Here is a 23,352-nt window from a genome sequence, read left to right on the forward strand (position 1 = left end):
CAATGTTTTTAAAAATATCTGTTTTGTGTACTTTTGGATTACTGTTGACTTTTGAGGGATTGACAGAAATGATTAATTATATCGGCACATTTTATTCATTAGAAAGATGAAAGTTGGTAGAAGAAGGGTTCAAATGGAAAAAACATACAATATATGAATGACTTGGGAAATGTTCACAATTCATATTGACCTCTGGTTGGTAGATTTTATTTGGATGCAATGGTTGTGTGACATGATGAATCTGCAGCTGGTTGCAGATGCTTGACATCAAGAGATTCTGCCCTGAAAAGAAGTGTGATATGTTTCACTTGGATATAGAAAATGATTTAGTCTTAAAACACTGGAGCTTGAAATGCTCTTGGCAACGTTTTCATCTCCATCTGGTTTCCTCCCTGTGCGTAAAATGCGCAGAGCTCAGACATAGTTCTAAACCTCTTTCCTCCCTTTTTAAAGAAACCATTAAGTACAAATGAACATATCATATAAGCTTTTAAACAAAAGAACCTTCTGCATAACCGAAAACCGCTTCTTTTGGAAATAAACCCGAGCTAATCTGCAACTGATGTGCTGCGTTAAACAAAAAACATCCAGTGTCCGAACGATTGAAAAATCAGCTCAGCGACACAGTGTCTCAGGTTTGATGCCGAAAGGACAAAAGTTTAAATTATGAAAATCCACTGCGAACAGGAGGGCGAACGAACACGTCTGAACGGTGGAGAGCCGGTGCGTAAAAGACGAGTGCGCTCATCGTCCACGTTTGAGCTGAAACGTGAACTTGTTTGACATGGTTTCTTAAGACGGCCCCTCTCTCTGATGAAGGAGGGACTCTGCCCCTTGAACATGTACAAGTGATCTGCTGCGCTCGGGACCTCCCCAAAACTCTGTGGCATATAAAAGCCAAGCTAAGTCATTTGTTTAAGCAGTAGGGAGTTTCTGCTAGGGTCTGGATTGGAGTTACGCAAAGACCGGACCCTACCGTACATGAGTGGTGTCTGAGGAAAAAAAGGATTCCCCCCTTGTCTCAAAGAATCTACATGTCTAATATTTAGACATGTTCAGCTTTGTGGATATTCGGTTAGCTCTGTTGCTGAGCGCAACAGTGCTTTTGGCGAGAGGTCAAGGCGAGGATGATAGTAAGTATCACTTTCACACTTTGATTTGACTTGTTTTGGGGACTTGTGGCCCCCTCGAGATGTGGATAGAGCTCGAGGATGCTGCGCTGTTTGCTGGGAGTGGTTGTCCTCTGCGGGATCCCTGGCTCCAGTGATGGGGATGAGGTGTTACTCAGTGAGGCTGCAAGCGAGTAGGAATTCATTGACTTGGATTTTTCTGATCGGCTTGATGCTCTCTCTCCCTGACGTGCAGATACACGCTCAGTGCGCGTCCTCCTGCTGGAGCGCAGACCTGAGGGGAGCAGCTGCGCGTTCTCTGAAGCGCACTGACAGGAGTGTGGGTTCAGGGAGAGTTGAAGCAGAGCACAAGCATTTAAGACATCTGGGGGGGAAAAGGGGGAAAATGCCTTGAATGAAATCTTGATTATACTTTGTTTGGAGATCAGGTTTAGAGAAAGTTTTTCCCCCTGTGCCAATATGTGCCCCAAACCCCCTTTAGGTCCCTGCCCTCCCAACAGCTTCACCTTCATCAAAGAGGGGGAAACAAAAGTTTGTTGAGGATCAAAACGTGACAGTGGAGACTTTTTCTGGCTTTATAAGGCTTTAAAAGTTTTTGCAGAAAAAAAAGCTTTGGGAGGTTACCATACACAATAAAGCAACATTTTTCCTGTTTGCATTAAACTGGACTTTGTTTGCTGGAAAAAAAGCAGCAGTGGAAAAATCGCTAAAGTCTGACGTCGACAGTGAAAAAAGGTCTAGACACCAATTAATCACCAAGCAGGAGAAGAAGGGTGCGGAAGACACAGTTCTGTGGGCCAACAGCGCAGCTCTGTGGCAACTACTGGAACTGTGGATCCACCGGCGCTCGCTCCTCTAAGGCCTCAAACTCCCCAACCACTAGATTGAAATGTGATTGTGCCCAGAGTTATTTTCCACAGGAGCAAATCCTTCACTGCAGTCGAGCAGATGTTGGATAATGACTTGTGGTTCCTTTTGCTCCATGAAGTTCTGTATTCTGACATGACGCAGGCCCAATGTTACTTAAAAAACAATCCCTGATGTTAAACTTCCATAGAAGCTCGGTTTCTGCTCACAAATCCTTCAATAAACGTGTTCCAGATGAAATCTTAGTGTGGCCTGGATGACAGTGATCAAGGGACAGAAAGGTCAAAGGTTGCTGTTCGTAAAAATAGACATTGGCCAAAGGGTCCAAGCTTCATGCCAGAGGTCAGGTCTTTACATCAGCGTTCATTACAAGTACAATATTGAAAAAAGTGACACTGATAAATCAACACTTTTTTAGGTTTTGTGTGTCACATTGGATCCAAGCAGCTCTAGTTTTATGAGTTTTAAGTTGTCTTGTCTGGTGCAGGGACACATCTGGCTCCCATGGAACTTCAAACCCAGTTGATCACTCTGTTTTTGGGGGGGGGGGGATATTTACTCTGACTGTTACCAAACTCACCGCGGTTCTCTCCTTTCCTTTCAGTGTCATACGGCAACTGCGCATTAGATGGACAGTTGTACAATGACAAGGATGTATGGAAACCAGAGCCCTGCAGGATCTGCGTCTGCGACAGTGGAACCGTCATGTGCGACGAGGTGATCTGCGAGGACACATCCGACTGCGCCGACCCAATCATCCCAGACGGAGAGTGCTGCCCTATCTGCCCTGATGATGGTACACCGCCTTGATCCTCCTCAGCCTTTTGTGTGGTTAACAAGCTTTGTGGCGCCACCTAGTGCCTTCCCACCTTGTCTCTGACAATCTGAGGCTCCTGGGCCATGAATGGATTGAGGCCCTAAGCCTGCCTGCTTGCCTGAGGATTTTCAGTCGCTTTGGATTTACCTCATTTCAATTTCAATATGCATTCTTTTAACAACGGATTACACCTGCTCTTTCCTGAAGCCTGGCAGTGAATTTTTTATTTCTCATCATCATGCTTACCTGTGCAGGGTGCAACACGGCCTATACATGTCTCATTTCTCCCAAAACAACCTCTGTTTTCCACTTATTCTTTTGCAGAAATGAATTTGAATCAAAGAAGTCAACTTTTGATTCACAATCACATTGTATTTCATACTTGAGTCAGCACTGACTTCTTGTTTCGACCTGCTGTAGATAGCTTAGAGCTTCAGTCCAATGCTAATCCTCACCCAAGCACCTTTGCTGTCACGTTTCCTTTTGTAAATGTCCATAGTTACGAATGTTTCTCTCATAAATGTTCAAGAGGTGTTGACACTTTCTTCTCCGTTGGTTCTATAGGGATTGAGGATGGCCCAACAATGCCTGAGGTATTTTGCCCCTTTTTAACCTTCACTGATACTGACGTTAATGTGTATTTAGGTTTGATTCTCATGTCTGAACATCATAATGATGTCTCTCCTTGGAGAAGCTGACATGGCCCAAATGTGTTCGTCATTACGTCTGCTTGTATTTGAGATGAATTCATTTGAGATGGTCTAAATGAAACGTGACAACGACGCAGCCTAACTCCGTTTTTCTGTTCCTCCGTAGCCTGAAAAGGGAGAGACTGGCCCCAATGGAGACAAGGTAGGTTCCAGTTCACTTCAACTCTCACCATCATTTTCTGTCTTTAGATGCAAATGTATATTTTTAATGATAATGTAATAATTGTCCTTATGGTACCTATAGGGACAGATAAGAGTAATGTTTGGGCAGATGCATTTGTCCCAACGATGACATTTTTCCACGTTGTTTAGTTTTCATAAATTGCAGTTTCTTCTCAGTTTCTGTAACATGTACAACTTTGGCACAAATCCGGCCACTTTAATCAATTTAGTGACTAAAATATGTAAAACATGTGCTTTGTATTGGTCCTTTCCTGAGTGAGCCCCTGCACACTGATGAAGCTGCTGATGACCTTTGATAATTAGGTCAACAGGTCATTAAAAGTTCAAGTCATGCAGCTCGAGTTAGTTTAGAAAGGAATTAAAAAGTAATGATAGGAAGACACAAAACCTACAAATTTAAAATTAATATTATATTAATTATTATGAATAATGTTAATATATTTTTTTCAAACTTTTGTGCTTCAAACAAACACCTGATTCATGTATTAAAGGTGGAAAAAATGATCTTAAGTGAAGCCATATACACAGGATTTTGGTCCAATATACCGGACACTAAATTAAAAATGAATAACATATTATATAATATCACCAACACACCATGTCTGCTTGGCTTTTTTCTACAGGGTCTGCCCGGTGCTCCTGGCAATGATGGATTCCCCGGACAGCCCGGTCTTCCTGGCCCACCCGGCCCCCCTGGCCCCCCTGGCCTTGGCGGAGTAAGTATCACCGAGTCGGAACATCCACATGCATCTGGGTTTCATCTGAAGTGTCGTCAGAGGCTTAAAGAATCTGGGTTTGTGCTCAGTTACCAGCAGCTGGGTAATCTCCTCTGTGTGCATCTCAGTGCTGGGAGGGCAGACAGCTCCCTGGTCCTCAGCTTTAGGTTTGGGGAAGATGTCGAATATCTTAGTGTTATTAACATTTATACTATTTTAACATGTGCTACAGGCTCTAACAAGAGGGTAGCGTTAGCACTACTTACTGCCCTCCTGAGGTAGAAGACATTACTATAGGATTTACACAACTAACCAAGTCACAGCAACCGTATAAAATAACACACTGAACAGCACTTTTAATTGTGGTTCCACGGAGCTCAGTTACTGACCCTTTATCCTTTGTCCTCTGCAGAACTTCTCTCCTCAGATGAGCTACACTGACCACTCCAAATCTAGTGGCCCACCTGTTCCCGGCCCAATGGTACGAAGGATTTTTGCTTTACTTCTAAACATGGAGCAATACTTTCCCAGTTTAGATATTCACATTATTGTCAGTAGTAGACTTTTGAAATCCAGATCAATGTTTGGTCAGTTGTAAAGGCTTTATTTCTGTATCTTGATCAACAGGGTCCTATGGGTGCTCGTGGTGCTCCTGGATCATCTGGCTCCTCTGTAAGTGTTCTCTCTTATCAAATACATGACAAGCTCAGTGATTCATTTTGACACAGGATAAATGCATAAACGTAAGAGAAAGAAGCTGTTGGATTGATCTGTTTATCTTGTTGTCTTTCAGGGTCCTCAGGGCTTCACTGGACCCTCTGGTGAGCCTGGTGAGCCCGGAGCTGCTGTGAGTATATCAAATCAAAATAATCATTTGTTCTTAGTTCTCTGTTATGAGGAAGTTGAGTTTGACTAAAAAACATCGACTTTGTCCACTTTAACGAGAACCCCCATGAATCTACATTACTATAATCAATAAGATGTTATTTACTCTGTTTGCATCCAAGTATTGATTGTAAAGTTTCACACGTTACTTCCTGTTCCACTTCCTGTTACACACACTCCCCCCCCTTGCTCTTTACCCAGTAAATATTCAGCATTAATTGATTGATGCTAATAAAGTAATTTATTGGTATTTTCAGGGTCCCATGGGTCCCCGCGGTCCTGGTGGCCCCAATGGAAAGAACGGAGATGATGTAAGTGACTTATTGATTATTTCCTTCCCTGTCTATCCTGGTGTTGATTCTTCCACACCCATTATCAAATACTAACCTTGCCTCTGTGTGTCTTCAACAGGGTGAGCCTGGCAAACCTGGACGCCCCGGTGAGCGCGGAGCTGCTGGATCTCAGGTGAGCGATATGATCTGTTTTTAGAGTCATTTAAATTAATTTCCCAGCATTAGTTCTCAAAACTCAGAATAAATCCTCATAGTAAGATTTATGACATGAATGCGAATCTTATATGAATCTTGTTTTCCTCCTGCAGGGTGCTCGTGGATTCCCCGGAACTCCCGGACTCCCCGGCATCAAGGGACACAGAGTGAGTGCGGAAGAGCATCGAACCCCCAAAATCCTCCTTCTTCAACCCCTGTGCTGTAGCTTAGTGACTGAGCTTCATGATGCTCATTGATTTTTGTCCACAGGGTTTCAGCGGTCTTGATGGAGCCAAGGGAGACGGCGGACCTGCTGGACCTAAGGTGAGATAGCAGGATGTGCTCTACATGACAAAATCCACTCGTTTGTTTTAGTTTGAACCACCAGGTTACAGTCATCTAATCTCTTATTCCCTCCTGTATTTGTTCACAGGGAGAGCCTGGTTCCTCCGGTGAGAACGGTATTCCCGGTGCCATGGTGGGTTTTGGTTCATGTCAAACAATTTGTTGATTTGCATATAGAAAAGCTGATATGAAAAATGTCTTAGCACTGTGATGTTAATCTTGTTCTGTCTTTTCCAGGGTGCACGTGGTCTCCCTGGTGAGAGAGGCCGCCCCGGACCCCCTGGCCCTGCTGTGAGTAATCGTATCTCTTTACTGAAACACCTGTGACGGCCACTGTTTCTGTCTATCTCTGATCTTTAGCCACATAGATGTGTTAAAGTTTAAAATGTCATCTTTTGACTCATGTACGTTTTCCTTCCTCCTCTGCAGGGCGCTCGTGGAAACGATGGCAACTCTGGTGGCTCTGGACCTCCTGTGAGTTGGTATTTTTTGCAACTTGCAGATTCATGCAGGCTACTTAGAACTTTTTAGTGACACCAATGCAAAATGCTTGTGGGATTCAGTGGGATGATAGCACAGAATTCGTTGCTAGGTTTTTGTTAAATGGTTGCATGTCTTTGAGGATCAATTTTGTCTGCTGACATCATGCGTCTTGCTTTTTCAGGGACCCACTGGACCCGCTGGTCCTCCTGGATTCCCCGGTGGTGCTGGAGCTAAGGTAGGTGACCTTATACTCCAGACAACTTTCACATCACATCCCAATAGACAAATGGCTTAGTATGTTAATTATCCATAGATCCGGTGCAGCAGTAACTGTACTGCTTCATGTCTATCAAGTATCACTGCAGACTATTTTGTGGTCTGCGTCGTTAAATCTTTTTGCTAATGTGGCTATTGATGAAACAATATTTTAATTGATCAGCCCCTCACTCACTTTGTCTCAATGTCTCATCATCTCCCTGATTATGCTCATTAGTAGGACAATTATATTATGGTTCGATTAATAAATTAAACTCCCAAGGCTCCAAAGTCAGCCGTGAGGAAACACAAAACAAAATGTTATTTACACCAGGTGGCACAAGATGACATCAGCTGACCTGTGAAATGGACCTGACTTCCTGTAGCTCCTCCTCTCTGCTGCAGCTGAATCTATTTGAATATCCTCTAAGTCTCACCTGTTATTAAGTCACACACTTGGACTATTTGAAGAGCCAAGACAAGAGCTGGGCTACGATGAGAAAACAAACAAATTGGAAAGAACTGTTTAAGACTAGTGTCGGGACTATTTTACTGTCATTTGTTTTATTTTCATTATTAGTCACAATATTAAAGACACTGTTGCTTCCCTCCACAGGGAGAGTCTGGTCCTCAGGGAGGCCGTGGATCTGAGGGACCCCAGGGATCCCGTGGTGAGCCTGGTAACCCAGGATCTGCTGGATCCGCTGGACCTGCTGTGAGTAGACACTGGACTCGCTCTAGGCGCTCTTTCACACATTGTCAAATCAATATCATAAATTAAAAAATCTAGTATTATTCATGTTAAACACTTTATGTCCTTCTTCTTTCATCAGGGAAACCCCGGATCTGATGGTGCCCCCGGTAACAAGGGTGGTCCTGTAAGTCTCATGCACATCGATCACATTCATGACACTTATCTGCTGCATATGAGGTTTTCTAACTTCTTGATTCTCCATCCCACAGGGTTCTGCTGGTATTGCTGGTGCTCCTGGTTTCCCTGGAACCCGTGGTCCTTCTGGAGCTCAGGGCGCTGTTGGTGCTCCTGGTCCCAAGGGTAACAATGTGAGTAGACAACTGCCTGGGTACATTTTGAGTTTTAACATACGTGGCTCCTCAGTGTTATAGAGATCCTGGATCATATGACGACTTAAATGAAAATGTTTCTCTGTTTCTTCCAACAGGGTGACCACGGTCCTTCCGGTCCTAAGGGAGAGCCTGGTGCAAAGGGAGATGGTGTAAGTTTAAGTAACAAAATACTGATATTGGGAAATAACCAGAGATGGAAGACCTTGGTTTTCGATGACCTTCCTGTCTTTTCCAGGGCCCCGCTGGAGTTCAGGGACTCCCTGGACCCTCTGGTGAAGAGGGAAAGAGAGGAGGTCGCGGAGAGCCCGGTGGTGCTGGAGCTCGTGGACCTGCTGGAGAACGTGTACGTTACCCCCTCGTTCTCTTCAACATTTAAACTTCTGTCCCAGGCTGTAGTTGCCACTGATTTAAGGAGGAGTTTGAACTGCATCATGGGCCGAATGTTTAAGATAATATTTGTAATGGCCATGACACTTCCCTTTTGTATTAAAATAACACAACATCACATCTCCTTCTTTACATCCTGTTATCAAGGTTCATACACAGGATTTTGCACAATTACAATATGCTAAATTCCCAAGGGGATTTACTGCTGAGCATTAACACCACAGTTAGTGACATGGTCTGTTGTGTCTCTTCTTCCTGTTAGGGTGGCCCTGGGGCTCGCGGTTTCCCTGGTGCTGATGGTGCTGCTGGTGGCAAGGTGAGTTAGTCAGCCTTTCCAATATCAGTAGTAAATCTGTCAAATTCACTGTAGCAGAGATTTAAATATGGACATAGACTTACCCTACAGTTTGTCCTGACTCTTGTTTGACAGGGAGGCCCTGGTGAGCGTGGTGCCCCCGGCGCAATGGGATCTCAAGGAGCCACTGGTGAGTCTGGCAACTCCGGAGCTCCTGGTGCTCCTGGATCCAAGGTGAGTTCAACTGCATATACCTTCATTTGTGTTGATAAAACTAAAAGTCACTCACAAAACTCTTTTCATTATGCTCATTGAATCTCATATCCTGTTTATTCATAGGGTGTGACTGGTAGCCCAGGAAGCCCTGGCCCTGATGGCAAAGCTGGACCCACTGTAAGTACTGAGTCATTAGTAAAATCTGATATATTTTTTTATTAAACGAAGAAGATGTTTGCAGCTGTGATAAATTATTCTTATCACGATTAGGTGGAGAGCATGTTTTAAATGTTTTCTTTATTCTCCTGTTAGGGCACTCCTGGACAAGATGGCCGCTCCGGACCTGCCGGTTCACTTGGAAGCAGAGGACAGCCTGGAGTTATGGGATTCCCCGGACCCAAGGGACCTGGTGTGAGTAAACAGAGCATCTCCACTGGTTTTACTTTCAAATGCAAAATTAAAACAAGTTTTCACTGAAATAAAAGATCACAAACTGGAATTAAAAGGACAACTAAACTGATGCAAAATCCATAATCAGCAGATGTAAGTGTGGACTGTGTTCTTGTTAACAGGGTGAGAGTGGAAAGCCCGGCGAGAGAGGACCTGCTGGTGCTACTGGAGCTCTTGTAAGTACTTGTATATTTTCAAACTCTGTACATTTATTTAAATTCAAAATAAATGCCAATCAAGCTGAAAAGCTGTTGATAATTGGTTTGGCTCATGTTTTTGTTCACAGGGTGCTCCTGGCAAAGATGGTGACGTTGGTGCTCCAGGACCTTCTGGCATTGCTGTATGTTTTTCATCTGCTTCATTTAGCCACATACTGTGATGTTTCTATTGTTTATTTTATAGGAAAAATTCATATCTTAATGACCGTTTCCAAGGTTTCTCATTATTGACTTTGTTTCTTTTTCCTCAGGGACCTGCTGGAGAGAAGGGAGAGCAGGGACCCGGTGGTCCTTCCGGATTCCAGGTCGGTTTCTCTGCAGCCTGACTTCTTTCTCTGTCAAAATGTTTTAATTGTGTTTCTGAGCTGTGTCACAATTCTACATATTTATCACAACATTTTTCTTATTCATTATTTGCGCAGGGACTTCCTGGACCCCAAGGTTCTACTGGTGAGACTGGCAAGCCTGGTGAGCAGGTAAGAGTCACAGGGAATTGGTTTTGTATCCGAACTAGGCCTTTGTTTATAAGGTAAAAATCTGTTGCTATTCATAGATCTCATACAGAACCAGATATAAACCAAATAAAAACATGTATATAGATAATACACACACACACACACACACACGACATATTTTGTCATTATACTCCTGTCATTTTTACTTTTGGGAGATTCATTGCACATCAAGCTGCTCAAAATCAGTCACAGTAATTCAGAATCCATGATAACCATCTCCACTTCCCCTCTTTTCTTCAGGGTGTCAACGGTGAGTCTGGACCCCCCGGCCCATTCGGACCCAGAGTGAGTATCTCCTCCAAATGCAATCACTGTTCCTCAGTTCCTCTTTAGCTAAAAGGGTCATGACTGATGCGTCTGCCCTCTTTCCTTCAGGGCGACAGAGGTTTCCCTGGTGAGCGCGGTACTTCCGGCATTGCTGGCCCAACTGGAGCCCGTGGTGCCCCCGGACCTGGTGGTAACGATGGAGCTAAGGTTGGTTAAATAAAAAAAAATATTAACACCGTTTGCACATTTACCTGACGTTGTTGTCCACTGATTATGTCCAGTGGATTCTTGACTTGCTGCTGATTTGATCAATCGACGGATAAATACTGTGATTATTTAATGTTTTTGTGTTTGCGTACAGGGAGAGGCCGGTGTCAACGGCGCCCCTGGTGTCAATGGATCCCCAGGTATGCAGGGTATGCCCGGTGAGCGCGGAGCTTCTGGTCTCTCCGGTGCCAAGGGAGAGAGAGTGAGTATTGCACAAATACAACACTTAATTTATTTATGTTTATCGTGACCCGAACCAAATGAGAGACAGTTTAAATTATTGGTCACAAGGGGGAGAATCTGTCTCACTGTGTAGTTTCACCTGAAACAAAAGATTTCCTTTCTGTCACATCATTTCATCTTTCAGATTTTTACTTGACTTTTCAGGGTAGAAAAACATATCTTACATCTCCAAAATGTGTAAGACAGGAGCATAGACCACATTAATTCAGAAAATATGAAGATTATTGAGGAATACCAAAATGCTAGTGGTACACTTACTTATCTGATTAGCAAAATATAATGTACTGACATATTTAGGTTCTTGTTATGAATAAAAACTGGCTAAACTATATAACTTTGTTCTTGTCTCAGGGTGATGCTGGTGCCAAGGGCGTTGATGGTGGACTCGGCAAAGACGGCTCACGTGGTATGTCTGGTGGTATTGGAGTCCCTGGACCTCCTGGTGCTCAGGGTGAGAAGGTGAGACCGGACACAGCTTTGCCCTTCTCCTGCAACTATGACAGATCCAGGTTCACGATGCTTGGGCTATGTTATGTCTGTCATCACTTGTCACAGCAGTTTTATTCATATACACAGTATACAGAGCTGATATCAGTTTCAGAAGTGTTCCTGGACTTAATCCTTCATGATTATCTTAAACAATATACTGGATCATCAAGCAAATAGCTCAGATTAAGCTATGAAATAAGTATTTACAACCAACTGATTTGTCTGCTGACCTGATTTTGTTCCCGTCCCCCTCTGGTTTTAGGGTGAGGGTGGTGCCCCTGGAGTCTCTGGAGCCAGTGGACCTCGTGGTTCTCCTGTAAGCGCTTCTCCCAGCACACACCTAGCTTCAGACTAAAAACCTAAACAAGTGAAACTTTATTTAATTTCGATACACTTACGTCTGAATGACCCCAAAACTTCTTCCATTATTTCTCAGGGTGAGCGTGGAGAGGGTGGACCTTCAGGACCCGCCGGATTCGCTGGACCTCCTGTAAGTCCTTTGATAATTAGATTTCAGGTTTTTCTACCGAATCAGAAATTACACCTGAGATCAGGAAGCATGTGTTGACTTGTGTTGTCTCTTGACCTCCGACCCCAGGGTACTGATGGTCAGCCTGGTGCCAAGGGAGAGGCTGGTGACAGCGGACCCAAGGGAGATGCTGGTGCCCCTGGACCCGGTGGACCTGTTGGAGCTGCTGGTCCCCAGGTAGACCCACAAATCAGATGATACTTACTGTTCTTTGCATGTGGTCCCACTTTCCTAATTTATTTAAATAATTTCTGATGAATGATTGGATAGTGGTCCTTCTCTAACCTACAAATGTTCCTGTCAACAGGGACCTTCTGGACCCTCTGGACCTAAAGGTTCTCGTGGTGGTGCTGGACCTCCTGTGAGTATCCCATCGACATTTTAACATTTGGCAAAGTTGCTGATAAAGTTTCATTTGTGATTTCATTTCTGTGTGTGTGTGCTTTTAGGGTGCTACTGGTTTCCCTGGACCCGCTGGCAGAGTTGGACCCCCTGGCCCCTCTGTAAGTACCATCACAACCAACACATGATGTTGTCTTCAACCTGTTTGTATATTACCATCAAGGTCTTCAGCACAGTTCGGTTCAATATCTCGACTCCTCTTTCGATTCCAGGGAGTTTCCGGACCCGCTGGACCCGGCGGACCCCTTGGCAAAGATGGAGCAAGAGGAGGCCGTGGTGAGACTGGCCCTGCTGGTCGCCCTGGTGAGGCTGGTTCTTCTGGAGCCCCTGGAATGAATGGAGAGAAGGGATCTGCTGGTTCCGATGGTGCCCCTGTGAGTTGCGGCCGTGACTATGCACTAGATGTTCTGTCAAGGTATTTTCATTTGTGTGCCTGCTCACTGGTCGCTGTGTCTCTTTGTGCAGGGTACCAGTGGTATTCCCGGACCCCAAGGTATTGCTGGTGGTCGTGGTATGGTTGGTCTCCCTGGACAGCGTGGAGAGCGTGGTTTCTCTGGCCTCCCTGGACCCTCTGTGAGTACCCTCTGGTTAAAGTGCATCCTATATAGTCTGTGGGCTAAATTACAGCAAAACATAGAATATTGCTAGAATCTTTATTGTTTCTTTTGCATTAACACAGTATTGCACACACAGGTATATTCAGCTCATAATTTTATACCACACCTGAGCACATCATTATTTCTGTCCACATACATGCAGAGTGTTAACCTCTCTTGTGTCTCTTCAGGGTGAGCCTGGTAAGCAGGGATCCTCTGGACTCCATGGCGAGCGTGGACCCCCTGGACCTTCTGGACCCCCTGGACTGTCTGGTGCTAGCGGAGAGGCTGGTCGTGAGGTACGCGATATCGATCACAATGAATCAGAGACATAGAGTTCTCTGACAGGAGAGACAAAACACTTATTCATTTATTGGCTAAGGATGCACTGTGTTAGCTCGGATACCAAGCAAATGGTTGCTGACCATCGAACCCTGTGATGATTGCTCCTCCACAGGGATCTGCCGGTCACGATGGTGCCCCTGGTCGCGATGGAGTTGCTGGCCCCAAGGTAACCTTCCTCTTCCTCTTTCAATCTTTACCAAATAATATCTGAAAACAAAAGCTTCTGCTTGAGTCCTGCATAAACATTACTGTTAGCTTTAAGCCGCCTAGCATTGTGTGACTGGAGGTTTGCTCCCCCTGTAGGGAGACCGTGGAGAGTCTGGTAATGCTGGATCCCCTGGAGCCCCTGGTGCTCCTGGAGCTCCCGGAGCTTTCGGCCCCTCTGGCAAGAATGGTGACCGTGGAGAGTCTGTAAGTTCAACTTGACACCACTGAAATCAATTTGAAATTGTACATTTGGAACCTTACTGAGAAGATAACTTTCCCAATCGCTCTCTCTTTCCTCCAGGGTGCCGCTGGTCCTGCTGGTCCTTCTGGCCCCGCTGGTGTCCGTGGACCTGCTGTACGTTCATTTCTACACAATATGCATCATTTACACATATTGGCATCATTTTTTAAATAATGCAGAGCCTGAGATGGCACCTTGACCTCCTGTTGTCTCTGTTCAGGGCCCTGCTGGTGCCAAGGGAGACAGAGGAGAGGCTGGTGATGCTGGAGATAGAGGCCACAAGGGACACAGAGGATTCACCGGTATGCAAGGTCTGCCCGGTACCGCTGTAAGTAACTGTTTCCAAAATTACACAGAAGCAAAAAAAAAAGTTTGGAGATTTCAGAAACAAATATTTGATGTCGATGTCTTCATCTGGTTGTAGGGAACTAGTGGAGAGAGAGGACCCGCTGGTACCTCTGGACCCGCTGGACCCAGAGTAAGTACAACTAGTGCAACATTTCTCACTTTACTGGTAGTTTACTTTCAACACAGAATAAAAATAATAATAAAGTTTATTTGTGTAGAGCTCATGGCCACTAATAAAACATAGTGCATGACAATCAGGACAATATAAAAATGATCAGCTTGATTTTATCAATTGATGTTTTCTCTTCACTTGCTCATCATATTGCTTTTACTCCATAGGGACCTGCTGGATCTAATGGTTCCCCTGGTAAGGATGGCATGAACGGTCTGCCCGGACCCATCGGACCCCCTGGACCTCGTGGTCGCAATGGAGAGATGGGACCTTCTGTAAGTTGCGCCGCTCTCTTTATTATATCCACAGATTTGTAAAATGTTACACTTTGAAAGTAGCTGCAGCTTGTAAACCCCCTGGTGCCTCCAAACAGGGTCCTCCCGGACCTCCAGGACCTGCCGGACCCCCTGGTTCTCCTGGTGGCGGATTCGACTTCATCAGCCAGCCATCTCAGGAGAAGGCCCCCGATCCCTTCCGTGGAGGCGGATACCGCGCTGACGACCCCAAAATGATGCAAGATCGCGACATGGAGGTTGACACCACCCTCAAGACCCTGACTCAGAAGGTCGAGAATATCCGCAGCCCCGACGGTACCCAGAAGAGCCCCGCCCGCATGTGCCGTGACCTGAGAATGTGCCACCCTGAGTGGAAGAGCGGTGAGTGCATGGCAGGGACCTTTAGATAAAGTATAGCATGAGGATAAGCTCTGATTCACAATGTTTAATGTCTCTCTGTTACAGGCTCTTTCTGGGTCGATCCCAACCAGGGCTCTCCTCTGGATGCCATCAAGGTCCACTGCAACATGGAGACCGGAGAGACCTGCGTCTACCCCAGCGAGTCCACCGTCCCCATGAAGAACTGGTACAACAGCAAGAACATCAGAGAGAAGAAGAACGTCTGGTTCAGCGAGGCCATGACCGGTGGATACCAGGTGAGGAAGTCGAGGGGGAAAAAAAAGAGTCCAAAAACTTTCCAGAAATCATCCTCATAGTTACTCATGCTTTCCTCTCTTTCCTCCTCTCTGCAGTTCCAGTATGGCACCGATGGAGCTGATACCGAGGATGTCAGCATCCAGATGACCTTCATGCGCCTGATGTCCAACCAGGCCTCTCAGAACGTCACATACCACTGCAAGAACAGCATCGCCTACATGGACGCCGCCACCGGCAACCTGAAGAAGGCTCTGCTCCTCCAGGGCTCCAACGACGTCGAGATCAGAGCCGAGGGCAACAGCCGCTTCACATACAGCGTCAGCGAGGATGGCTGCACGGTGAGTTCCTCGAAGCCAGATTTTCACTCCTTGTAGCACTTGTGCACAGGTTATCAGAGCTGTTTCTAACCTTCTCTCCTCCTCTTCCTCTCCACAGACACACACTGGCACATGGGGCAAGACAGTCATCGACTACAAGACATCAAAAACATCCCGCCTGCCCATCATTGACATTGCTCCTATGGATGTTGGTGCCCCTGATCAGGAATTTGGCGTCGAAGTTGGCCCCGTTTGCTTCTTGTAAAAAAAGAAAGAAATATGGACATGACATTGTTGTTTTTTTTTCTAGCGGTCATCTCTAAATCCTTTTTTCTATGCATTCAAAACTCATTCGGCTGCCATTGGTCCACATGCTTAAAACCACTCTACTGAAGACGGTGTTACTCCAACTGAAACCAACCACAAGGACACTTTAAAAAGAATCGTTTGTTTCCACTGGCAACAAGAATATAATATATACTTGTGTAAAATGTCCCCCTGGAGATTGAGAAAAAAAAAAAAAGATCCACACGCAATGAAACACAGGTGACTTTTGCCATTTTCTACCACTGCGGAAGGACATTGAAAACAACAAGTGATATGTACCATTTTTCTGGTGTTAAATAAATTGTAAAAAGTGTGAAGTGTCTCCTTGTTCTAAATTCACGAAAGAGAAACACCCGAAAGACAAAGAAGCTCACCTTCATCACAATGTGTAGATGGCTACCTCATAACAAGAAGTCACCCCCCGTGTTTTTTTTTTTCTTAAACGAAAAGGGTATATTTTACACAACAAGTATTCAAGGGAGTAGAAAACATTCAAAGGTGCTATTACTAAATCAAAGAGGTCCAGTTATTGGTGTTTGATGGTGAAACTAAAAGCCGTCAATACTGTAATCTCTGCCACTAATGCCTGCAGAACCTTTGGTGCTACTAAATTGATTTGTTGTCTATGCAATGCAATTGTTTTCTTCTTAAGTGTTGGTTTGACGACAGAGGTCGATGCAGATGTTACGCATGCAAAAATCATGTCTCTGTAGATACAACAGAAGCAAGTGACTGGTTCAAATCTCATTTCCCTGCCCGTGTGTTCAGTGTTGATCTTTTCTGTCTGTTTGCCCCTGTGGAAAAAAAAAAAAAACCTCCTCTTCACTAAAAGAAATAACAGCACACATCATCCCACCCTGTTGTTTATGTTGTTTGTTGATGTCTTTTTTTCCGCGAAGGGTTTCTTAAAAAAGAAATTTGAAGCAGACCCACTTTTCATGGTTTAAAAGAGAGATTCTGTACTTATTTTGTACATGTATAATAAATCGAGATGTTTTTAATTATTTTGGGTGCTGAAATAAAGCATGTGAAGTGGTCTACTCAGTGGCGGAGTTTTCACTGTCCTGTTTGGCAACTGTTGTGAAACTGAACCAAAAAAAAAACTAAATCAGGTGTTAAGGATTTGGTGTAAAAAAAACACGGTGCTCCTCACTGAAGCTGCAATTTTTACACTTTCAAAGGGAAGAGGGTGCAAGTAAAGTAGAAATCAACTGTTCCACAGCAGTTGCACTGAATGTGTTTCTAATGAGCAGCAGTGAAAACGAGGCCAATATCCAATCAGGCTTTTTCATTTTCGCTCGACACTCACAAAAGGAACGAATTACAGCTAAAATTGTTCATTGGTCACATAAACTAGGGAAATGAATTTGCATGGAAATAAATGTTCACCTTTAACAGGAGAGGAGATGTGTGTTAAACTCCAACACACAAATAACAGAGGAACTACACCAGCGCCCTCTTCTGGACTCCCAGTGCAACTACAGCGACTTTAAATCAACACTCAACCAAACAGGATCAGAAACCTGCTGCTGCAGTGAAGGTTTTTAACCTTTAACTTTCAACCTTTGACCTTCACCCCACGGCGAAAGTGGAACATGTAAAAGAGGCTGAGGAAAGACTGAGGAGGTGTAAAGTGTCGTTCGTTTCCAGGAGTCGTCCGAGACACGTCTTCAGTTCTCAGGCAGAGAATCTTCACAGATGTGTTTTCTTTCTTATTACAACCTCTTGTTCATCGGAGGGGTCCTGACCCTTCATTGAGAACCACTTGGTTTGGCTCACATCCCACTTCCTGTTTTACCAGATCTGGGCCACAAGTGAGCTAAGGCAATACCGCAGGTCAACCAGAGGTGCCAGAGGTGGCCCGAATTAGTTTTGTGCCATTTGGACCATATTCACCATTCACCACATGGCCCACTTTAGGTTCACAGCCAGATGACACCTTGCCCAGAGCACTGCATGTTTACCAAAAACAACCCAAATCTGTTTTGGTGTTTTTGAGCCAAATTTGCTATTTTTGCAAGTGGGCCACTTTAAACTCACATCCATCTTGTCTGGGCCACAAGAAGACCAGAAGGGCCACTTCACTGCCTCAAGTGGCCCACATCCGTTTGCTATTTGGCTTGTGATTAACACAAATCCATTCATCATCTATACCAATTAGCCTAAGCCCCAATCTGCATGTCTTTGGACTGTGGGAGAACCACTCACACATACATTTAAATGCAAGTTGAGGCTGACAGTGTCTGCCACACCTCCTCAGAATCAACAGCTCCTGAATCCCATCAGGTCGTCAGTGGAGCAGCGTGTAAACTTCCTCAGTCGCTAAATACTTTGGACTCAAACTCTTAACGAGCGTCTTCGGCCTTCTATCATGTTACTTCCTGTGTCTCCCAAACATTAAAAGTAGGACGTAAATTCGATTCTTTTACTATCAAAGACGTGCTATTGAGCCTGGTGAAGTAATTCTGTGTTTTTATACACTGTGTAATGTGTAAACTCCTCCTGTAGTAATGAGCTGTGTGGATGTTAATCTTCTAAAAAGGGCAGATTACAAGTGATGGAACAATGACTGAGTAAATGAGGCTTTTGATATTTTTTTATTCGTAATCAAACAGGGTGGAATAACGAAAACTGCACACTTCCTCTATTGTAATGAGGCAAAGAAGAAAAAACACATTTCTCACAGCAAAAATCTAGAACTGTGGCAGCAAACAGGTGCATGAACGACACGTTCTCTGTCCCTTTTCTTATTGTCTGCAAAAGAAAAGAAACGAAACGCTTTGACTCATCAGTAATGAAGAATAGGAGGAAGTCCGATGAGTCTGTTTACCTGGGCAGCGTGTCACAGTAGGGGTCACTATACAGACAGGGGAGGAAAAACAAAGGTGTGTTAGTTAATCAGCCGACGTCTCTGAGGGAAAAGTGACAGAAGGAATCAAAGTGGGTGAGTCAGTGGGTGAGTCAGTGGGTGAGGGTCTTACTGCTGGGCCATGATGAGGGGGATGGTGGGGCTGTCGGACTGCAGGGGCGGAGAGGCCCTCTCCCCGGTGCGGCTGTTGAACATGGGCAGCGTGGACAGAGGTGGAGAAACGCCGCGGCTCCCCGACATGTTCCTCAGCTCGTCGGTGTTGCCGTGAATGGTGTGGTGGTGGTACAGCTGGATCCTGCACCAAACAGAGGATCACCCACTGTGAGGTGGGTTCTCTAAAGGCTTCACGTGAGTTTATATAGTTTATTATACTGTATTCGTGCAGTAAGAGACTCAAACTGTGATTCTGAAAGTTTGGATGTTTTTTTTACCATGAGAATGACTGAAAACGTCACATGTCAGAGTGTAAATGACCTCATGTACTTTTTACTTAAGTACTTAACTACAGCTTTGAGGTACTTTGCCTGAGTATTGCTTTGTTTTTGTTATGTTTTACTGTGTCTCTACTTCATAAAATTGAAGAATATTCGAATATTTCTACTCTGACAACTAACACATTTTCAGATAATTCCATCCAGCCATTATCAATATTGATAATTTTTCAGGGGTCGCATCAATTTAGTGGAGTAAATAGTATATTTCCCTTTAATCAGAGTACCTTAATATTGTACTTATGAACAGTTCTTAAGTAAATGTACTTAGTTACATTCCACCACTGCAAAAACTCAGAAAACCATGAAAAGCTAGTTGTACTCACTGGTTCGTCCTTGCATTCCTCTTTTCACTGAATTAAAAACAAAAGAACAACATGTCTAAGTTCACTGGAATCAATGAAGAGATTTGATTTCTGTCTCTCCCTGTAGTGGGAGGGGGGGGGGGTGGAGGTAAAGATACAGATACATACACTCCCTCTCTTCGACCGTACATGATGTAGGCGAGCAGCAGACACAGGATGATGGCGAGGATCAGAGGAACGATCACCGTCACCAAGTAGTCCGGGAAAAAGTCTCTGCTCGGGGGGGACTCAGGAGGGATGAAGTCCCCTGCGGCCTCCAGGATCCCGGAGCCGATGGTGGGAGCAGGAGGAGCCGGCTCCTGCTTCGTCAGATCAAACTGCAGAGGAGGAGGAGGAGGAGAGAGGGGGAGAGAGGAGGAGGAAGAAGAGGAGAGAGAGAAAGAAAGATGAGAGGGAAGGAGGAGAGGAGGAGAGAGGAGGCGAAGAGAGAGAGAGAGAAAGAAAGATGAGAGAGGAAGGAGGAGAGAGGAGAAGAGAAGAAGGAGAGAGGAGGAGAGAGGAGGAGGAAGAAGAGGAGAGAGAGAAAGAAAGATGAGAGAGGAAGGAGGAGAGAGGAGAAGAGAAGAAGGAGAGAGGAGGAGAGAGGAGGAATGTGTAAAAAGTCACTAACTGCTTTAAATCTTATATTATTATAATTATATTTAGAGATAATTACTTTTGCATATAGCTTTTCCACATCTTATATTTAAGACATTGAAGTAATCTTGAGTTTTATATTTTCATTCGTTACAAGTGTGCAGATGTGAGTTTGTCTCACCAGCTCCATCTTGCACCAGCTGATGCAGTTGCTGGGAATGCTGCAGAAGTTGCAGCCTCCAGGGATCTTGACCTTGGCCCCCGACGAGCACTGCCTCTGGTACTCGGGGGTCAGGGCCCTCAGGAGACAGTCTGAGAAATACTGTTCGGACCCCACCTTCACATACACACTGACACAGAGAGGCGGGTTTTTAAACCAACACACATTTCAGTCCACACACTGAGGCTGCAGGAATCTGTGGGTCTACCCTTCGAAGTGTCCGGCGAGGGGGAGGGGAACTCTGCCTCCTCGGTCCAGAGCGTTGGTCATGTTGAGGATCTCCAAGGCCTCAGTGTCCCACAGCTTCTGCAGATCCTGCTGTATCTCATCCTGGACAGGAGAGGGCAGCACCTTCTCAATCTCCCTCAGCTTGATGAAGAATTCAGCTTGATAAGGCAGAAGCTTCTCTGAGCCAGACATGAGAATATACAAATATATATATAAAAAACATTCATAATCACCAGTACAGTTCATTATACATCTATGATATGATTTAAATACCTGCAACGATTTTGATGACGAGTATTTGTCTGGTAGTTTCATAGTTTCGCTTGTTGATGGCGTAGATCTGTCAGAAAAGACATAACAGTTAATTAGAATAACAAATCAGTTTTTCAATCAACAGATTTAATCTTTTCATATAATGATGCTTTACATAGCAATATTTATAATTATCATTACTATTATTGTTATTTATTCTCTATTTCTGTATTAGTTATTATAACCTTTACCCCCTGGAGTCCTCTGTGATTATGTTTTATAAATGGTTTTATATGATTTTATATTTAAAGAAGTGAGATGTTAGATTTATAGCTTTGAGTTTGTGCTGCAAAAGAATCTCATGCATGTGTGATGAGGACAGTTTAAAAAGCTTTAGATCACGTAAAGTCAGTGAAAATGAACTGAAGTCTGAAGAGGGTAAAGAGTCGAGTTCCAGTGAACAGCTGTAAACTGGGGCTACGTGTAAATGGAGCAGTGCTGGTTTTCAAGTTGTAATAAATTCTGTTTGAGACTAAAGTGACACTTCAGAAATTTGTGTTTCTCTTCTTCCTCTTCAAAGATCAGTTTCTTGCTGAATTATTAATGAAACAGAGAGAAACTCAAGCCTTTGTCTCTGAGGGTTTGAAGAAGAAACCTGACGTTTTCCACTGATGTTTCAGATTCGCCTTCATTTCAGCTGCAGTAGAATCTTATGTTTGAGTCGTTTATTGCAGGAACAGGAAAAAACAATATGTCAGAATGTAATTTAAATAAGGTCAGAGGTCGAGGTTGAGGTAAGGATTTTTAGGGACAGATGCTGATACTGAAGGGAAGTAAAATAATTTCTTATATTAAACCCTTATGACAAAGAAATGAATGATACAGTTTAACCATAAACTTGATCATAAATAAGTATAAATGAAAAGAAAACACAAATTTAACCAAATATAAAGAACCTGAAGTAAGAAAACCAGAAGTAAACATATTTTAAAATGTATTGTTCATTTTTCTACATAGTTTATTACAGTAACTACTTTATGGCAGTATCACATGTTTCCTGGTTGTGCACCTCTTAGTTGACATCATACCTCGATTATGCTTTTCCCCGGAGACGTTGGCGTGCCGTACAGGAAGCCGTTATCGTAGGGATGCCTCTGGGTGAAGCGCAGCCACTCCGGGAGGTCGGGGTAGTGCTGCCTGTTGCACTTAAAAATCATGGGGTCATCATACAAGTACCCGGCTTCATACCACACACACACAGAGAGAGGGAGAGAGGGAGAGGGAGAGAGGAGCAGAGAAATAAACACACACAATAAGAACAAACTGCACAGTTTAAGTTTGTCGAACGGGTGAACTTCATGACTCAGGGTCTCACCGTAGAGTTTGGACAAAGGTTCAAAGTCGTTCTGGAAAGTTTCTCTCATCAGCTCGTGTGTGAAAAACTTCCCAACAGGAATGGTGAATTTGATCTCTGCCCTGGCCCCAAACAAACTGACGGCACAAACTGGGAGGACGAGTAAGAGAAAAAAAGCACAGAGATGAATCTGAATGTTCACAAAGTTTAACTTGACTTTAAACAGTTAAAAGCCCCCTTGATGTTGGAGTTTTAACAGTTGGGCCTTTGATCCTTCCCAGCTGACATCATGTTTACACTTAAAAAACAGATCTGATACCACAGCCGGATGGAGGCCTGCCGGTGTTGTGTTATCTCATGAAGTGGAATAATTGTAGAAATAAACTTGCCTGTGAAGAAGAGGACCCAGCTCCTGCAGCCTGCCATCTTGTTTTGCTTTTTTGATTGACAGGGGCAAGCGGAGAGGGGCTTGGTCTCAGCCAGCGACGCGTCAGGTCTATTTATACTTCACTCACCTATAATAACATCCGGACGGCGTCAGTGTGAAATGTGGAGGGAGTCAGAGGCGGGATTATTACTCCTGGTTGTATAATCACTTCTCTTTTTAAAGCTGGAGGTGAACTGAGATTTCTACATAGAGAAAACACAAGAAGATTGTAGATTTAAGAGATAAAAGAAAATTTGAGTATGTTTTTTCCCAGTATATTCTATTAAAGAACCTAAACTGCATCTGAAAGAACGGATGAAAGCAGTTTTAAATATTCACATATCTAGAAAATCATTTGACTCTCTATTTACTGGAGGTATTAGTTAATAAATAATAAACTTTATTTATACAGCTCTTTAAAAACACAGTTACAAAGAACTTTAAATGGTTTAAACTGGATTAAAACGTTTCAGGACAAAGGAAGTAAGGTCAGGGAATAAAATAACACAGAAATAAAACATTAAAATAATAACAACACAACAATGAGGTAATAAAACGTATGTACTCCGATTAATAAAAGTATTTTTATAAACTGATATCTTATAAGAAGTGATTTAAAGTTAGTTCTATAAACAGAAAAAAACCCATTAATTTTTGTCATTCAACTCTTTCACTCTGTCACTTTCCTCCGGTTACACACCGTGACTTTCACTGCAGAGCTAGGTGGCGCTGTTGCCTCACTGACAGCAGCCCGGTCTCTGTAGACGTTGTCCCTGCAGTTGTGTCCTTCAGCCTCAGTGGGTCTCTGCTGTCAGACAGAATGAGTTCAGTAAACATGAGCA

The 23,352-nt window shown here is 44.0% G+C and overlaps 2 protein-coding genes across 4 annotated transcripts; one reads left to right on the forward strand and one right to left on the reverse strand.

Annotated features, from left to right (window-relative positions):
- The first annotated feature begins 914 nt into the window (after window positions 1-914).
- Window positions 915-16,041, forward strand: col1a1b (collagen, type I, alpha 1b). Of its 3 annotated transcripts, none has more exons than XM_035146044.2 (51): window positions 915-1,133; window positions 2,602-2,793; window positions 3,379-3,407; window positions 3,631-3,666; window positions 4,331-4,423; window positions 4,836-4,904; window positions 5,051-5,095; window positions 5,217-5,270; window positions 5,566-5,619; window positions 5,720-5,773; window positions 5,910-5,963; window positions 6,067-6,120; window positions 6,230-6,274; window positions 6,379-6,432; window positions 6,571-6,615; window positions 6,806-6,859; window positions 7,496-7,594; window positions 7,713-7,757; window positions 7,843-7,941; window positions 8,061-8,114; window positions 8,201-8,308; window positions 8,615-8,668; window positions 8,783-8,881; window positions 8,987-9,040; window positions 9,176-9,274; window positions 9,436-9,489; window positions 9,600-9,653; window positions 9,783-9,836; window positions 9,954-10,007; window positions 10,287-10,331; window positions 10,422-10,520; window positions 10,675-10,782; window positions 11,175-11,282; window positions 11,575-11,628; window positions 11,749-11,802; window positions 11,911-12,018; window positions 12,149-12,202; window positions 12,291-12,344; window positions 12,456-12,617; window positions 12,709-12,816; window positions 13,031-13,138; window positions 13,297-13,350; window positions 13,488-13,595; window positions 13,693-13,746; window positions 13,853-13,960; window positions 14,057-14,110; window positions 14,320-14,427; window positions 14,526-14,808; window positions 14,893-15,083; window positions 15,180-15,422; window positions 15,520-16,041. In XM_035146044.2, exons 1-51 carry the CDS (start codon window positions 1,052-1,054, stop codon window positions 15,664-15,666), a joined length of 4,353 nt encoding a protein of 1,450 aa, XP_035001935.1. In that variant the 5' UTR covers window positions 915-1,051; the 3' UTR covers window positions 15,667-16,041. The 3 variants fall into 3 exon arrangements, with proteins under 3 accessions (XP_035001935.1, XP_035001936.1, XP_035001937.1); XM_035146045.2 differs by having other exon boundaries at window positions 13,488-13,506; window positions 13,694-13,746; XM_035146046.2 differs by lacking the exons at window positions 11,911-12,018; window positions 12,149-12,202.
- A 2,265-nt stretch (window positions 16,042-18,306) lies between these two features.
- On the reverse strand, window positions 18,307-22,581 carry sgca (sarcoglycan, alpha). The gene is made up of 11 exons (XM_035146054.2): window positions 22,473-22,581; window positions 22,105-22,233; window positions 21,818-21,969; window positions 20,751-20,817; window positions 20,458-20,656; window positions 20,211-20,379; window positions 19,562-19,770; window positions 19,415-19,441; window positions 18,710-18,892; window positions 18,559-18,585; window positions 18,307-18,482 (listed from the first exon to the last, which is right to left on the reverse strand). The coding sequence occupies exons 1-11, from the start codon at window positions 22,507-22,509 to the stop codon at window positions 18,476-18,478; spliced, it is 1,206 nt and encodes a 401-aa protein (XP_035001945.1). The 5' UTR covers window positions 22,510-22,581; the 3' UTR covers window positions 18,307-18,475.
- Between the last annotated feature and the right edge of the window lie 771 nt (window positions 22,582-23,352).

The sequence above is a fragment of the Hippoglossus stenolepis genome, chromosome 21 (genome assembly GCF_022539355.2).
Source record: "Hippoglossus stenolepis isolate QCI-W04-F060 chromosome 21, HSTE1.2, whole genome shotgun sequence".
NCBI classification, from domain to species: domain Eukaryota; kingdom Metazoa; phylum Chordata; class Actinopteri; order Pleuronectiformes; family Pleuronectidae; genus Hippoglossus; species Hippoglossus stenolepis.

Excerpts from the sequence above, each read along its gene's own strand:
- col1a1b (XM_035146044.2), top strand. The coding sequence starts at position 1,052 with ATGTTCAGCTTTGTGGATATTCGGTTAGCTCTGTTGCTGAGCGCAACA. Across the intron at positions 7,595-7,712 it reads CTGGATCCGCTGGACCTGCT|GGAAACCCCGGATCTGATGG; the intron begins GTGAGTAGACAC and ends TTCTTTCATCAG. Across the intron at positions 9,275-9,435 it reads CCGGACCCAAGGGACCTGGT|GGTGAGAGTGGAAAGCCCGG; the intron begins GTGAGTAAACAG and ends TCTTGTTAACAG.
- sgca (XM_035146054.2), bottom strand. The coding sequence starts at position 22,509 with ATGGCAGGCTGCAGGAGCTGGGTCCTCTTCTTCACAG. Across the intron at positions 21,970-22,104 it reads ACCTTTGTCCAAACTCTACG|CCGGGTACTTGTATGATGAC; the intron begins GTGAGACCCTGA and ends TGTGGTATGAAG. Across the intron at positions 19,442-19,561 it reads TACGGTCGAAGAGAGGGAGT|TGAAAAGAGGAATGCAAGGA; the intron begins GTATGTATCTGT and ends TTTTTAATTCAG.